We start from the raw sequence: 18,250 nt of genomic DNA, 5'->3' as shown, positions 1-18,250 counted from the left end.
GCGTTATTCTCGACCGAAGGCTGGAGTTCAAGATTCATACGAACTATGTTGTCGACAAAGCTTCTCGAAGCCTTGGATTCTTGTTTCGTATGGCCAAAGATTTCAAAGACGTATACTGCCTGAAAAGTCTTTATTGTTGCATAGTTCGTTCTATTCTCGAGTACGCTTCAGCTGTTTGGTGCCCTTTCTACCAGAACGGAGCTGAAAGAATCGAGGCTATCCAGCGGCGTTTCTTGCGGTACGCTCTACGACACTTAAACTGGCAGGATCCGTTTCGTTTACCAAGCTATGAAAGCCGTTGCCGTCTCATAGGCTTAGATACGCTTCAAGCACGCCGAAATGCTACACGTGCTCTAGTTGTAGCGGACCTTCTAACATCTAGAATCGACTGCCCCGAACTGTTGGAGGCCATACCTCTCAGCGTACGACCCCGTGGATTACGAAACCAGAACCTGCAGCTCTACGTTCCGATTCGCCTGAACAATTACGGGGCTAACAGCGCTTTCATCGGCATTCTAAAAACTTTTAATCGGTTTTCCGAACATTTCGACTTCGACGTCTCAAGGAACGTATTCCGAAGGAAAATTTTAAGTGTATGAAGTATTGTGTAGTCTTATGTTGATATTAATTTTAATTTGTTAGTTAGTAATCATTAGGATCAACATGTGATCCGTTGATGTTTTTAAACAATAAACAATAAACCATTTACCTTTCAAATCAGTGAATGGGAAAACGATATTATTTAATATTTTGCTAGGTGAATGCGAAAAAGGTAAAATTTACCATTTTGCTAGGTGAATTGAAAAAAGGTAAAATTTACCTTTTTGCTAGGTGAATGAAAAAAAGGTAAAATTTTCCTCGAAAAAGGGGTGGAAAAAAATCACCTCGCAAGAAGGTAAATTTTACCTTTTTTTAATTTTCCGTGTAGGTTAATGAAAAAAAGGTAAAATTTATCTCAAAATAGGGGTGAAAAAAAACCGCACAACTCGGTAAATTTTACCTTTTTATTATTTTCCGTGTAGTAAAACAAATATATCTCACTGTCAGCCTTCTCCATACATATCACCAAGGACACGCATGTCAGCATCACCTACTGACGAAAGTTCCTACCATGCTTGTCCAACACCTCGCAAACAGAACAGAGCAGAGAACGAATTACACTTTTATCATTTCGGTTTCCGAGTGCACTGCTCAGCCGATCAACGTTCACTTATCTTTTTGCCGAGTGCGCCTGATTGCGGTTGCTCTGACGGTCGGGTGGACGTCGCTCGCTCTAAAGAAAAGAGAAGGAGCTGGCAAGAAAATTGTGCTCTAGCGACGCTGCTGTGCTGCTCAGTGTATCAAGCCAGAAAGATTTCAATGCAGGAATGTTTTCTTCAAAAAAGCCGTTATGCAGTGCGGAACAGTGCATCAGTTGAAGAGGTCCAATGTAGGTTTATGTATTAACTATTTTTGTACGTAGCCGGGCCGGCACTTCCTGGCAAATTATTTGAAAAACATGGTGAAAACCGGGCAAATAATCTGAAATTCTCCATTCCATAAACCGAGCAATATCCGGCCAAATCTGAGGAAATTCCAGACATTCATCTAGTGAAGAAAAACGACTTACATTTTTTTGTCGCAACACATCAGCAGTGTCAAATTTATGTTTAAAGCATACGAAGTAAAGTTTTGGTTTGATGTTTGATGAAAAAAACTTTCACAAATCCAATTTTTGACAAACAATTTTAAACTGAATTCGATTTTCTTGTTTCATTTTCCAAATAATGTGGATGAAACTGGGCAAATTGCTGTTTACTTAGGTTTATGTGCTCTTGATATCGTACGTGGGAAGCATTAATTTACAAAAGCAGCAATTCGAAAAGTAACATTTACTCAAATTATCCAAAAATCTTTGCCTTTTAAACAAACCGTGAACATTACGCAAGAATCTGGGACAAATTTAAGTAATAAAACTTCAAAACTTTCACAAATAGTAAAATTTAGGATTTATCTTCCTTAACCGCTACGCTTTTGATATTTTTCGACCGAAGAAAGCTATCGTAGCTAATCATTTGTCCTGGTGCAGAACATCAATCTAGAGGAACTCGCTTAGGAATGAAAAGATAGGTGTTTTGGGCAAAGTTGTTAATTTGCATATTTTGATATAAAATTTAAAGGCGAGAGATTTAAAAATAGCGCGATAATAACAATAACTTTTTGTAGTGCATTTTTCAAGTTTTTTTTTTTATTCAACCGTATCTTCTTGGGTTAAGATTGTAGAACTTTGATATGTTAAGCAAAGTTGTGTATTTTGTTGAGATAAATAACTTTGTAGAAGAAACTTAAGCTCTAATATGCTAAACAAGAAAGTTATGATTTATATCTCGCTATTGGTGGACTTCTAAACTTTATATTTCATATAAAAATATGCGCTTTATTATACAGAACAATGTTGTCGAAAACACCAGCATTCTATCTTAACTACCTTTGGCGTTATTAATTAAGTTCCGTTAGATTTATGTTCTGCATTGTAAATTCTGACGCACTTCCAAACATCGATCCAGACGCAACCGATGAAGGCAAACCGAGTTTTCGGTAAAGCTTCTCTATCGCCCGAGTGCGAACGAATTTATCTGCACCGGGACGCACTTCATCAGTTTGCTTGCTTCTCTTGCCCACACTTGGGTGGACGCTTGGTCGCTCTGGAGGTAACGGAGCATTTTTTTAAAAATTCTCCGTTTGGGAGAGCACAGCGAAAAAAATACACGCTCTTACTCTGAACGGGCAAATCTGAGGAGCGATGCCAAGCATGGTCCTACTAAAGTCACTGATAGTACCACCACTGATCACACTGACATGACACTTAGAACAAAAATTCAACCATTTTCTGTCTAAATTTTTGTTGTCAATTTTGAAAATTTGAGGAAAATCGCAGGATTCCCAAATTTAACGCTAGTAAAATAAAACAGTCCTAAAATGGAGAATGGTTTAAATAAACACAGCATCATTCAGCATTCTTTATTTTTATTCATCATCATTACCAGCAATTTAAAAAAAACGGATATTTCGATTTATTTTTTTTTATTTTGGAATATTTCGAGCGAACTTATTGACAAAGCACACAAACCATCTTGAAATAGAATTCTAACTAACGTACATCTAAATGCTGTAATGGATGATCGAGACAATAAAAATGATCAAGTAAACAACGAATGCCAAGCGATCGATGAGGCTCGCAAACCGACACCAGTCTCGTTGTTTGGCATCACACGCGATATCGCGGGAATCACCGGAAGCTTCCTTGTCCCCCTCAGATGGGACACTGCCATCGCTGACGCACAGCAGGGATCCTAGAAAACCGTCCAGCTGCCCTTTGATCGCTTTCGGTACCGGATGGTTGTGTCGGACGCGGGAAATACGGAGCGTAATAACGGCAATAATGGTGCTGAATGCCACTAGGTAGAGCGTAGTGCTAAAGAATGTCACTAAAAAGATTGGGTGAACGATTAAATAATCTTGAAAGACACATGGAGTGCAAACGACCTACCAATTAGCGGAGTGTTTCCTGACATTGCTGGTAGTTGTTGAGCGAAGTAGATCAGGAAAATTGTTACGATCAGTACAATTACACCGTTCAGTACAATTTTTTGACCACTTTGTGGTGGCAGCAGGAACACAGATAAGGCCAGTAGAATAATGACGAAGGCTGGACTGATTACGATGGCCTTGTAAGTCGATGAATGACGCTGCAGTGTTATATTGTACTGGATATCGATGTAAGGTTCAGTACAACAACTGTAGAACACCACATGGCGATCCGTTGTAACTTTCCGAATCGACCATTGGTTGTTCGGTACTCCAATGTCGATCTGAAAAAAAAAATAATTAGAAAATTGAAAATAAAACTGTAAGTGTCTCGAAACCTACCTCGGGATCTTCTCCTGACGTCAGATTAAGTTTATAACCGTCGAATGTCCACGATCCGATTTTGAGGAAGCACGTTTGGTAATCGAACGGCCAATATCGTAAGTTCAACTCGCAGAAACTATGATAATCCGTTGGTGGTACCCAGAGAACGGTTCCGGTGTTATAAATCAAAACATTTGTCTGACCGTAGTGAAGGTTATCAGAACCCTTGGCATTGTTGTACAGAACCAAATCCGGTTTCCACACGCTTTCCGGATTGGTTCGAATCACATCCAAATTGGCGTAATTGGCTGGATTCCATTTGAGCTTATCGTCATTCCATTCCTGAAACGATACATCAGATATAAGAAGCGTATTTGAACCAACCGTTATCGAATCTGTTCAAATTTAATAAACAAAAAAGGTTCTTGCATAATTATATTATTTATTGTTCTTTCAATACATTTTCGTTTGGCTGCTGTGACAAAGGAAGTTTCAACTTAAGTAACAGGACGCCATTATGCTATAGATAAACACGTAAATCACAAATAAGATGCGCTCCAAAACAACAGCAAATCGGATCCAATCTTGCTGAATTCCCACGTGCGCCTGAGTGGCTTCATCGGCCGAGGAGCACGATTCTCGTGCCAAGGATTCGGTTCTCAATTCACGACTCCAATCCTCCTCATCTAGCGCGGGTTTCTGGAAACATTTGGCATGTATTTATGTATCCGGGTTTCAAGAATGAGCATTTAGGCAGAGGATATACCTTTGAATCATTTCCAGTCCAAATCAACACATTAATCCCGGGAAGATCTACGAACGCTTTAACATATGGATGAATTGGATTGCGGTGCTTAGATTTGACCATGTTAACAACCATTACGGAGATTATGAGTGAAAATGCCGTCAGGTAAAGACTGTTGCTGAAAAAGAGCACTGAAAAGAAGAACAAGGGTCAGTAAGCACAATGAGTAACTTCAACGTAGATTCAACAACCGATCAAGGGCGTTCTGGTGGCCAACATAGGGAGCTGAACCGTAAAGTAGAGCAGGAAAACACAAAGAATAACCGCGTTGATACAGTTTAGCAGTATTTTTTCCCCTGCGCTCGGAGGCAACCAAAAGTTGGCCAATGTCATGAGAATGAATACGATGGCCGGTGCAATCAGCGTACTCTGGAATATCTTGACCCTACGCTTCAAACTCAGTCCATATTGTACGCCAATAAACTTCCGGTTAGCCTCCTCGAGAGGATCTTGATGGTCCTCGATTTTCATATCCGTCACTCGCCATGTGGGATTTTCGTGTATCAAGACGTTCTAGTTTAAGGGAGAAAACTTTCAAAAATAAATCTCATGGTTGAAAAAATAGTTCATCAGAACCTACCAAATCAACAGGCATAGCATTGAGCTGCACGACTTCTTCATCGCGGAGCACCGTTTTCCCCCAAACCACCGGACAATGTTGCGTATCGAAGGGCCACTGGCGAAAGTTCATCTCGCAGAACGTTTTGAAATGAATCCGCGTGGTACAATTGTGCTGGCCGTTGCTTTCCACCCGCACATTGCTCAACGATGAGTACGAAGTTCCTTCGGTTTCCAGCGTTGTTGAGTACATGTTCAGCTCCGGGTCCCACAGGTAGTAGCTTGAGATCAGAATCGACTGCAGGCCACCGTAATCCGAGGGTGTCCACTTCATCCGGAGATCCACCCAACTCTGTAATGATTTTAACAGTATCAGTCTCGGCACTTGGGTTTAGAAATCTGAAGTTTGGTTAAAATATGTCATGCCAGAACGTGCATCAGAGCTTTCAACATTCATCACATGCGATCGAATGAGATAAAAAGCACTCACGTTTTTAGGTATCCTGCTTTATTTGTCTAAAGAAACCTTGAAAAACGAAAAAGGGTACTTTGAAGGACCGAATATAGAAACTACAACAGTTTTACAAAAGTAAAAGTGATTGAAAGTCTACATTTCAAATTAAAAGTATCATTTGACTGGGCAATTTGTTCTAAGCTTCGGAGCTTCAGAATAGGCGCTTTGTACGCAGCACCCTACGAGTATGACTGATGCTCAGAAAATTGCATTTTTGTTGTTTTGTTTGTTTTTGTGAACCGAGCCAATCCATAACAATTTTACACTTTCTAAATGAGAAATATTGTAACCTACTGTGGTTGTGTTCTTATCGATAGTAACAGTAAGCAATGAAAATAAGCTCTTTTATAGTTAAAAATGCTGCCATGCAATTAAGTAAATTGGAAAATAAAATTCAAGGGACTCAGTTTGATCTGGCTGAACAAAATTTCATACAAATAGTGACGATAAAATGGAATTTTTTCAACATAAAATCATATCACACCACATGGAGCATCAATTACCAAACGTAAAACTTAAAAAAATAACATTTTATTTCCATTCACATTGGAGAGGGAGTCAATTGATAAGACATGTCTCAAAACGATTTTTTTTCTCAGAGACATATATTCTGTTGATAATAGAATTTATACAGTTAGGTTTGCAAGTTATTTTTTTTTTTTATTTACATAGTATCCCGTCTCACGACATAACTTGACGAACATAATTCCTAAAATTCACTCGGTCCATGGCAACCGTTCTCCAATTTCTCGGGCACCCCACGTTCGCCAGATCACGCTCCACTTGGTCTAACCACCTTGCTCGTTGCGCCCCCGCTCGTCTTGTTCCTACCGGATTCGTAGTCGTCCGGCATTCTCGCAACATGTCCCGCCCAGCGTATCCGGCCAGCTTTCACCACCTTCTGGATGCCGGGTTCGCCGTAGAGTCGCGCGAGCTCGTGGTTCATCCTTCGCCTCCACACTCCGTTCTCCTGTACGCCGCCAAAGATGGTTCTTAACACTCGTCGCTCAAATACTCCGAGTGTACGCAGGTCCTCCTCGAGCAATATCCATGTCTCGTGCCCGTAGAGAACAACCGGTCTAATGAGCGTCATATACAGGTTACACTTCGTACGAGGGCTAAGTCTTCTCGACCGCAGTTGCTTGTGGAGTCCATAGTAGGCACGACTTCCGCTGATAATTCGCCTCCGGATCTCACGGCTGGTGTCATTGCCTGCGGTGAGCCGAGATAGACAAAGTCTTCGACTATCTCCAGCTCGTCGCCGTCGATCGTGACCTTGTTACTACTGGACAAGCGGGTTCGGTCGGTCTCGGTTCCGCAGGCCAGCATGTACTTCGTCTTGGACGTATTAATCATCAACCCAATCCTTCCTGCTTCGCGTTTCAGTTTGCGGTAGAAGTCTTCCACCGCCGCAGATGATCTGCCGACTATATCAATGTCATCGGCAAAGCAGATAAGTTGACTGGATCTGTTGAAAATCGTGCCCCGCATTTCGCCCACCGCTCGTCGAACAACACCTTCTAGCGCCACGTTGAACATCATGCAGGATAGACCATCACCTTGTCGAAGCCCCCTGCGCGATTCGAATGAACTCGACAATTCACCCGAAATCCGCACACAGCACTGCGTTCCATCCATCGTCGCCTTGATCAGTCTAATCAGCTTCCCGGAAAAGCCGTTCTCGTCCATGATTTTCCATAGCTCGCTCGTCGATCGTGTCGTATGCGGCTTTGAAGTCGATGAATAGATGGTGCGTAGGGACTTGGTGTTCCCGGCATTTTTGGAGGATTTGCCGTAATGTGAATATCTGGTCCGTCGTAGACCGTCCCTCCATGAAGCCGGCCTGATGACTTCCCACGAATCTGTTTGCTTGCGGCGTTAGGCGGCGGAGTAGGATTCGGGACAACACTTTGTAGGCGGCATTGAGGACAGTGATCGCTCGGTAGTTCTCACAGTCCAATTTGTCGCCCTTCTTGTAGATGGGGCATATTACCCCCTCCTTCCACTCCTCCGGTAGCTGTTCTATGTCCCAGATCCGCACTATCAACCGGTGTAGACAATCGGCCAACTTGTCCGGGCCCATTTTGATGAGTTCAGCTGCGATGCCACCCTTCCCAGCCGACTTGTTTCTATTCAGCTGGCGAATGGCTTCCTTAACTTCACTCATCGTTGGGAGTGGCTCCTATTCGTCGTTGGCTACGCCGGCGATATACCTTCCCCCACCGTCTTGATCTCCTGCATGTGCGCCGTTCAGGTGTTCATCGAAGTGCTGCTTCCACCTTTTGATCACCTCACGATTGTCCGTCAGGATACCCCCGTCCTTATCCCGGCACATTTCGGCTTGCGGCACGAAGCCTTTGCGGGATGCGTTGATTTTCTGATAGAACTTTCGTGTTTCTTGGGAACGATGCAGCTGCTCCAGCTCCTCGAGCTCCTCCTCCTCCAGGCGGCGCTTTTTCTCCTGGAAAATTCGGACTCGCTGCCTCTTCCGCTGTCGGTGATTTTCCACATTTCGACGGGTGCCTCTTTGCACCACTGCCGCCCGCGCGGCATTCTCTTCGTCCATCACCCTCCTACACTCCTCGTCGAACCAGTCGTTCCGTCGAGTTCGCTCCACATAACCGATGACGTTTTCCGCAGCACTGTTGATGGCTGTTTTGATGGTATCCCAACAGTCCTCGAGAGGGGCTTCGTCAAGCTCGCCCTCTGCCGGCAGCGCTGCTTCGACCGATTGCGCGTAGTCTGCCGCGACCTCAGGTTGCTTCAGTCGCGCGATATTTAACCGAGGCGGGCGCCGGTTTCGCGTGTTGCTCACTACGGAGAGTTTTGGGCGCATCTTCCCCATCACCAGATAATGGTCCGACTCGATGTTGGCGCCCCGACAGGATCTGACGTCGATGATGTCCGAGAAGTGCCGGCTGTCGATCAAAACGTGGTCGATCTGTGATTGAGTTTGGTACGGTGATCTCCAGGTGTACTTGTGTGGGAGGCGGTGCTGAAAAAAGGTACTACGTACGGCCATTCGTTTGGAGGCGGCGAAGTCGATAAGTCTGAGGCCGTTTTCGTTGGTCAGCTGGTGCGCACTGAACCTTCCAATTGTCGGTTTGAATTCCTCCTCCTGGCCGACCTGAGCATTGAAATCCCCGATGACGATCTTGATATCATGTTATAACTGGTTTGCAAGTTATAACTGTAACTTATTAATAGAATGACAGACTATCACATTTGATCAGTTTTGAGACCCTACTATGACCCTAACTTGACTAGTTTACATCCGACGATTTATCCTATTGGTAAGGTGTCGGAGCGAATATTAAAAATTTAGAGTTCGATTTCTGTTCGAGATGATTTTTTTGTATTTACAATTCATGATCGATTTTTTTGATTGTTACATTATACGGCTAGTAGCATCATCCGCCAAACAAATCACCAGAAACATAATGTATGAGCGTGTGTGAATTGTTTGTATAGTAAAAATAGTTACATTTTTCGTACTCGAATACTTTTTGTTCCTTTGTTGGATAAGTTCTCAAGTTATACGAAATATTGTGGTCAACTGGTTGACTGGATGGTGAAAAGGTTTTTTTTTTCAATTACCATAGAATCATTCTTCGTACTTTTTTATTCTCATCTGTAAAATTTGGTTTCATTTATTTGATGATCTTTTGAATTTATCAAAACAAATGTATGGCACCTTTCTTCCCTTTCCTATCCCCTGAGGGGAATAAAATCATCTTAGAAATATTTCTTGCATTTAAATATACCATACCATTTGCTAAATTAGAACTCGAGTTATTAAAAAAAATGCATGGAAGCTCCCCTTCCCCCTTCCTATCGAATCAGTGAAAGGAGGAAGAAGCATTAAAATCTACTGAAATACCCTCTGGTGTTAATTTTGAATAATAAGTTCTCGAGTGATCCAAAAATATTGCATGTAAACCTCCCTACTCCTTCCCCTCTTTCGTTAAAGAGAATGAAGGGTCTCGAAACATAAAAAAACATTTCTCGTACTCAAATATACTTCCAGGATAAATTTGTTTTTTTTTTGTTCGATTAGTTATCGAGTAATGCATAAAACAGTTTAGGAGACACCCTCACCCTTCTTATCCCCCAGTGGAAGGATAGATGGGTCTCAAACATCCTTGAAACCTGACTCGTACGTAGCATTATACCTTCCAACTTGAAATTTGGGTTCATGTGCATGATCAGTTATCGAATAATGCATCAAATTGTATGTAAGACTCACTCCCCTCCTTTATATCTCCCCAATTCAAGAGTGTGGAGTACCAAGTAATCATAAAAACATTTTTCGTACCCAAATAACGACCCATGTCAAATTTGGTTCCATTTGTTTGATAAGTTCTCGAATTTTGTAAAAAAAATTGTATGAGAGGCCCCTCCCCCTTTCATATCTCCACACTGGAAGGAGGGTAAAGTCTCAAATCATCTTCAAAATATTCTTCCTACCCACCCTCGCATGCCAAATTTAGTTCCGTTTGCTTGATTAGTTCTCGAATTTTGCGAAAAATTGTATGACAGCCCCTCTCCGCTTCCTATTTCCCAATTGAAAGAAGGGAGGGGTACCAAACTATTTTAGAAACATTTCTCGTAATCAAATACACTCCCATACCAAATTTGGTATCATTTATTTGATCGGTTCTTGAGTTATGTAAATATGTGTCTTTTGTTTGGGTGGCCCTCTCCACCCTTCCTGTGAGAGGGAGGGATCTCAAACCATTATAGGAACCTTTCCCAGCCTCTAATACCCTCACCTACCAAGTTTCACACAAATCGGTTCAGTAGTTTCCGAGTCTGTAGGGTTCAGACAGACAGGCAGATAGACAGAAACCCATTTTTATATATATAGATGCGACATCTGATATTCAAAACTCCAATCGATACAAATGAACTGTCAAAATCGATTCCAATCTATTACTCCAATGAATTTATGATTAGGGGGAATTTACTCACTGCTTAGGTGGGCGAGTCGGGATTTAAACCAAGTTAAAGCTATCCGTATTCATCGAGAATCAAATAAACTGTTTTATGTAGATTTATTGAGCTTTCACTTCTCTCTTCTTCTGTCGCTTCTCTAATAAGTTCCAATAAAGTCGAAGGGGGAAATAAATAAAGTTTGAAGTATTTTATGTAAATTTCGAAAAAAATCAAATTTCCGAAAGATTGCAAGACCAAAACGACAAATATTGGAATATGAAATTTGTTTCACCTTTAATATTCTTTAAACTTCATGATCTATAGGTTTTATGCAATGATATAGTATGTAATTTTGTTGAATAGAAGCTTCGTGCTATTTATAACAATTTATTTGTTTTTTGCATTATTTTTTTATTATCCCCCCCTTTCGATGTTCCAACTCCGAGTGACAAAAGAAGGATTTGAAATAGGAGAGCTGAGAAAAAAAAAATCAGCAATCCTAAATCGTTCGGTTCTAAAATTTCAATCACTTGATAAATTCTTTCTCATTGACTATAATTTTCACTGATATTCATAGTTTTACCGCAAGGAAATGAACCGTTGGCTCTCGAACTGCAGTTTGCCGACCTCTGTTTCACAGCAACATTTTGCACCATTTTTTGTTCCAATTCACATAGTTTTTTTTGTTTATGAAATTTGATTTTTTCTCTTTCTTTAAATTGACAGCGCATTGAATTCAAACTCTGAATAAACTCACCATTTTAATCCATCCATAGACGGAAAATATCGAATTTTCCTCATCAATATCGACATGTCGAATAGTGAACCTTGCAAGTGTATGTTAGAGAAGATAAAGATCCATTAGACTTCATTCAAACAACGAAATTCATGCGTCAGCATACTTCAGATTGACGTTCGTAACGTTGTAGTGTTGCGTTGGCCGGATGTTCCGATCGTAATGCGCTAGTAGATCCTTTTTCAGCTTATCACCCCACGTTTCGGAAACCACTGAGGGATTTCCCGAGCTCGCTGTAAAACAAATCGAAGTATAGATATTCATTTCCGGCATCATCACTTAATTATTAGGAGCTTTTCAACTATTCTTCAATCGTCTAATCACTCGTTTTTCTTGAGAACCTTCATGTGCTGTTATCGCATTGTGCTTATTGCAATTTTCTTATCACTTTTTGCCATTGACTTAATTTTATATCGTTGCATGTCACCCAGGTCTGAACTGTATGCACTTTAAAACGAGGTTGCAGTAATTTTCGTTGAATTTTTTCTCTTAACGATCAAATCAATTCCAAAATGCTTACAGGGTTGATCCTCCGCTTTGGTAATAACTATCAGATAGCCAATCAGTACACTCCAAATAATAATTTTGTGCATTTTGAGCACTCCGACTGGTTGCTCTTCACACCAACTATGTGCAGCTTCCTGCCTTGCACTGGTCACACCCACGAGAGTTATCCCACCACAAATAAGCACTTTGCACTTTCCAACTGATCTTTCCGGAATGACCGACAAACGCGAACTGAAGGCGGTTGATCTTCGAAAGGATGTTTTTATAATTCTATTCTACAATGGTCCACACAACACTATGGCTGTGTACATTTTTTCTGATAAAATGGTCAGTTCTGACTACTGATTAGGGGTGCTTTCTATTCATTCGGTTGGGCCGGTCAGAATAATGGAATCGTCTACACTACATGGAACACATATGTGACATTATGTGTAGGTAGGTTGCATTTCAAATATCTCGCTCCGAGCCGGACAATTGCTTGTACACATAGGGAAACGACAGATCGTCTGCTACCGAAAAGATCGCGATGGAATCGTAATGTGTTTTTGGCAGAGATTTGCTCAGAGTTTCTTGGGATAATTTGAATTTAATTCAATTTTGGGCAAACTCAATCAACGGGATTGCTATTCTTGGACAGCCAATTAATATAAACGAATTGAATCCATTCAGGGATCTACTTCATTCGTTTGGTGTGAGAAAAGAATTTTGAGCTTTGTTAAAGATTATGAAAGTTCAATCTGCTCCATAACTCTTATTTTGGAGACAATTCCCTTTTTTTCTCAATTTATCACATATCTCGTTTTTTTCGCTTCGCTAGAATGGTCTGGATTTTATTGTTAAACTTTATTCGACAAAATTGAACACAACATTTCCGTAACTTAAAAATTCTAAATTTGTGAATTTTGCCAGGGGTTTCGGAGATATAGAATGCCGAAGCCCAGTTTTTTTCGGCATAGATTTCTTCGCGGTTTTTGTGTTATGAAAAATCTTTCACTTTTTTATTATTTATTTTTAACATCATCATCATCTTCATATAAGCTGATTAGTTAGTTAATCTATTCCCGATTTTTTTTATAAATTTTCATACCAAATGTTTTGGAAATGTCTAAAACTTCGAGATCTCGAAAAATACTTTTTTGGTGAATATCGACTATTTGGGACTTCGGCCGTTTTTCGAAAAACCGGTAGACTTCTATGGAATGTTTTAAAATTGGCCTGTAAAATAATTCAAAATTTCGTTCAAACTTCATGTATCTAACTTACTTGAATATTTCAAAGCCATATGTTAAGACTTAATTTTGCTCTAAAATGGCCCATTTATTGTCCGCCACGGCGCACAGTGGTAAAAAAATGTGAAGTACGAGATCGTTGCTTCTTTGTTGTTTTACATTTTATCTTCTAGGTGCGTCCGAAGAAGTTTGAAAAAAGAATGAGCTCTAAAAGAAATTGTTTTGATTTTTTTTATTAATCCCTCTATAAGTGAGATATAAAATTAAAATCTAACTTCTAAACCACAGGTCCAGTCTCTTTTCTGTCTTCGACAAATTTAGTTAAAATGCCAATTTATGAAATTTTGGCTTGAATGTCGAGTTTTTGAAACATTCATATTTTGAGTTACAGTGTAAATGTAATACATATTTTTGTTGAAGATTGTCAACATGTTAATTGTAAACTTTTAGAGTTATATTGAGAAAATGCATAAAAATAGTGCTATTTCATCCTCAATTTTACAAACAATCAACAACTTTCGGCAGCTCGAAGCTTTTTTGCCATGTTTGTTATGCCGTTTTCGTTTTTCTCCACTGGCGCGGGGCAAAACTTTCTCCGAATAAACAAACAGAATCGTCACCCGGGACGATGCAAATATATGGTTGCTATAGTCAACCTTATGCTTACCCCCAACACTGACAACTTCTACGGGTTGCAACCGCCTGCTTGAGGTTCAAACCTCGGGCAAAACTAGTGGACTTCTGAATTAATAAACGAACACAAAAACAGCAGTTCGGGCAAAACTCGTGGATTACTAGGTTACCACTGGTAATAAACGAAAACACTATTAGTTTTTCAGCGCATTCTAAATAATAAAGAAGAAGAAAAGCACACTATGTTGTCTGGAATGCGCTGTTGGGGAATTGTTAAAAAAAATCATTACATTTTCTTCTAGAACTCATTCTACTGTAAAACTTCTTCGAAGACACCTAGAAGATAAAATGTAAAACAACAAAGTTATAAACGAAGATCATGTTTTTCACATTTTCGACCACTGTGCGATGGTTCAATCCAAAATATTAAAAAAATCCAAAATATAGGGAAAACAAAATGAAAGTTTAGAACAAGAGGGAAATAAAAACGGAAAAAATGACAAAGGATATAAAAATGTAAAAAAAAACATTGTATTTTTTTCTTTTTTGTTATCATTTCACTTTTTCTAATGTTGTCTGTTTTCATTATTGTTATTTTTGTTTTTTTTTTTCATTTTTGTTCTTAACTTGGTGTAATTTGCCATTAAAATGGCTCCTATTTTTTATATTTTTAATCATTTAAGGACCGCCCTAACGGACAATAAATGGACCTCTCTAGTGCAAAATAAAGCCTAGAAATTTAACGATTTTTCAAAAATGGCCCATCAATCCAAAAAGACATACACCTATTGAACAGCTAATAACTTTTTTGTCTAAAAAGATACGAAGTTATGATATTCGACAAAGTTGCTCAGCGGAAAATTTCCTTGAAGGACACAAAACCATTAGCAGGCTCGGTTCCACAGAAAAAACTAAAATGATGTTGATTTTTCAGTACAAAATATTCAATTTTCCCATACAAACTTAAAAGTTCAAATTTACTCATGTAAACGTTACTTAAAAATTCTGCAAAAAATCATGGATGAGTTTTGGACCAAAACAAAGCTTTTAAGACCCCAGGGTTTGAGAAATTCAAAAATGACCCCAAATCGACTCAGTCTAATGTCTAAGAGAGAACAGAGAAACTTCATGATCAGCATTTCAGAATCTTACCCGGGCAGTATCCGGGTTAATACCGGGATTTTACTTTTCAATTTTTGATTATTAATTGAATTATTATTGAAATATTTGATTCTTTATTGAATTTCCATCCCAATTTCTGTCTTAGACTTGAAAATTCGTATTGAAATATTTTCAAATGATTTAACCAAATTTTATCATCTATTGAAGTTAATATCCTTAAATCAGCATATCATTTTCCATATGATCATTCTCAAATTATTATAAAAATGTTATCATAGTTAAGCTGCAAATATCATTTAGTGATTCTCTTAAAATGAATATTTCTATGTTTTTAATCATATCTTTTTCCAGATTCAATTAATTGAAATTTTCATGTCTTGTGTTGTTTCTTCAGTTACTGAAATTCTGTTTCATGGTTTTTCTGATTTTTGAGAACTCAGGATCTTTGTTTGAGGTACTAAGCTCATTTGGTATTCTATCTGACTTTTTCCATGATAGCTGATTCTGTGTTTTAAACATTTAAGCTCTAATCTGTTTTTTTTTTCAATAAATCATTTTTGCACTTATACCACTTTTGTCATATTTAGAATAAAAATTTGATAACATATTTTTTATCTTATGAGAATCATATTCATAGACATTTCATGAAAACGTTTTTTTTTTGTGTTTCAAAGATGTAAAATTGAAATTTACATTTGGTGCAATTTCTGCTTTGTAACTTTGTAACTTCTGATTGTAACTTTGAATCTCTATTTTTTTTTAAATTTAATTCATATCTTGTTTCTCAAAACTTTATTTGAAATTATGATTTGATACACTGAATTGTGGTTCTGAATCTAATCTGATTTTTAGTCTTATATTTCTTATATCTGTATCTGTATGGAGTTTGAATTTAATTATTTTGTTTATTTTTTTGTATTCAATGTTTCAAATCTTCATGATACTTCCCAATTGTCATGAGGTAGATATCTCCCGATGAATCACAAACAAGGCGATCAATGATGAAATGAAAATCATTTAAAATATCTATCCGGTCATTTATCTAATTCAGAGAAATTTAGTTGGTGATAATGGTATTTAAAAAAAAATAGAATTTTGCAGCTCAAATCGGAGCTTTCATTGTTTAAAAATGTTTAAACTCTTCCGCAATGTTTGCACCTGATTAGTTAATAACTTTTATTTGAAGGTACCAGAAACTATCTTCTACATGGCTATTTGAAGACAGTAAACTGAGCTCATATCCAGTTCTTTCACACGTTTAAAATGTTTTGTATTCTCTGGGATAGCATTTGAAAAAAAAATATAGCCCCCTTTCCGCCCCCGAAATAGATTGCCCCGGGCCCCCCGATGGCTTAATCCGGCCCTGCTTGGGTGTAACCCATTTGAATATTTCGAGGGAATTTAAGACTCAGTTTTGCACTAGGTTGGCCCATTTATTGTGCGCCACGGTTGTACTAAAATAATTTAAAAAATCTAAAATATATGGGAAAAATTTGAATTTAAATGACAAATTAAACAAAATTTGGAACAAAAGTGTGAAAGAATGGAGAAAATAACAAAACAAAAAACAAAAAAATGGTAAAAAAACAGTATCAGTGTTTTATTCGTTTTTTTGTCATTTTTGTTCCAAACTTAGTGTAATTTGTCATCGAAATTCTTTTTTTTAACCTCTCTAGTGCAAAATTAAGTCTTCAATGTCTTTTAATATTCATATGGGTCGAGTTCCAAAATTGCGATTATCGGCAAAACATTTTTTGACATAACACCAAATCTCAACTTTTAAGATGTTTCTTAGTCATTTGGCACTAAAATTAGAATTTCGAATTTCCCGATTTCCTTTGGTCCCCCATTGGATGTTTTTTAGGGTGAAAAACCGCAATATTGAGGTACTCCTAAATCAAGTCCGATTAAGCTGAAATTTTGCCCAGATCAATTGTATGGGCCAGTCTACAAAATGTACCTATATGGTCGTTTTTTGAAATTCGATGATACACCATTTTCCCAAACATTCATTGCCACCCTAATATGTAGTATTTGAGAGAAGTAATATCGATGAGTTCTATGACATTGCTTAATATAAGAAATTCCAGAGCTGTTTTGGTTTTTGTCACGGTTAAAGCTAAATGCTTTTTATGCGAATTTACTTGGCACCAAAGCCTTAACTTGTTGATATTCTACTGTAGTCTAATAGTGTATCTACTAATCCATTAATATATTGGACAATAGTGGTACCAGATGAACTCCTTGGGGAACTCCAGATAGAACAGCGCAATTTTGAATTTGTATGAAATTTTAATTGTATAAGTATTTTTTTTGGAAACCGAACACAATCAACTCGTTCAAAAGCAGCACTCCCAAAACAACGACACGCGTCAGCTAAGCGTTTTCAGATATCTTAGAGCGGATGGAATCTGACATGTACAGTCTGCCTCCGTTTTTGAATCTGACGGGTATCATAGGACGGACCAACAGAATTTGCACCAGCTTCGCACTTTTTCCACACTTCCGAGAACAGTTATCAGTTCTCAACGCTGATGTTTGGCTACCGAAGATGATCATGATTATCATTTTGGATCATTTATTGCAGGGTGTCCTCTTTCTGTACCATCACCTATAAGTGCAGTATAGATGAATCTTGATGTTTTCGTTACGAAGTTAGAACGCAACGGGGACGACTTTTTCGTTCGAACATCTCAAACAACGAAGCAAAGATTCGCTATCGGTTCCGTATTTGCTTTGCTGCTGTTTAGTTCATCTGTGATTGACTACTAGTCAGTGACTAGCAATAATTTAATATAGTGTAGTTAACAAGGTTTATTCTTGCCTCTTGATGGTGAAAACGTGTTTGAAGTAAAAAAAAAAGTTGTCAAGGGTCTACATTTCAAACAAATTTTATGTACGCACCGGACAATTCGTCCTACCCAAAATGCTATTTTTCTGTGTGATAACGGCCTGACGACGATGATGATGATGACGATATCACCTTAATTGATTTACGGCGCTTGTACTTTGTACACTTAACGGGCAGGCCATAATCTAATAGAGCAACCGTTCCGAGAGCACGTTGTATCGTTTCCCTCCTGTCGAGATTTTTATTGCATAATCGGTTACCGCCGACCGACCGTTCTTGCTATGCTCATTTTGTTCCGACTGCGCGGGGCGATACCACACCATAACTATTATGGATAACAAACTGTGGTCAGCAGAACAGAAAAGCTGGTAGGTTGTTTGGCTAGCAGTAAACAAACCGCTGCTCTCTC

The 18,250-nt window shown here is 38.8% G+C and overlaps 1 protein-coding gene across 2 annotated transcripts; it reads right to left on the bottom strand.

Annotated features, from left to right (window-relative positions):
- Positions 1-2,989: 2,989 nt before the first annotated feature.
- LOC129747075 (acetylcholine receptor subunit alpha-like 1) lies at positions 2,990-12,230 on the bottom strand. Of its 2 annotated transcripts, XM_055741092.1 has the most exons (7): positions 12,020-12,230; positions 11,606-11,732; positions 11,461-11,530; positions 5,277-5,606; positions 4,888-5,209; positions 4,658-4,827; positions 4,314-4,590 (listed from the first exon to the last, which is right to left on the bottom strand). In XM_055741092.1, the coding sequence occupies exons 1-7, from the start codon at positions 12,090-12,092 to the stop codon at positions 4,384-4,386; spliced, it is 1,299 nt and encodes a 432-aa protein (XP_055597067.1). In that variant the 5' UTR covers positions 12,093-12,230; the 3' UTR covers positions 4,314-4,383. The 2 variants fall into 2 exon arrangements, with proteins under 2 accessions (XP_055597068.1, XP_055597067.1); XM_055741093.1 differs by lacking the exons at positions 4,314-4,590; positions 4,658-4,827; positions 4,888-5,209; positions 5,277-5,606 and adding exons at positions 2,990-3,467; positions 3,530-3,851; positions 3,910-4,233.
- Between the last annotated feature and the right edge of the window lie 6,020 nt (positions 12,231-18,250).

This window comes from Uranotaenia lowii, chromosome 2, assembly GCF_029784155.1.
Source record: "Uranotaenia lowii strain MFRU-FL chromosome 2, ASM2978415v1, whole genome shotgun sequence".
Taxonomy (NCBI): Eukaryota; Metazoa; Arthropoda; class Insecta; order Diptera; family Culicidae; genus Uranotaenia; species Uranotaenia lowii.
The sequence above is the reverse complement of the archived record's forward strand: the minus strand, read 5'-3'. Positions and strand labels throughout refer to the sequence as shown.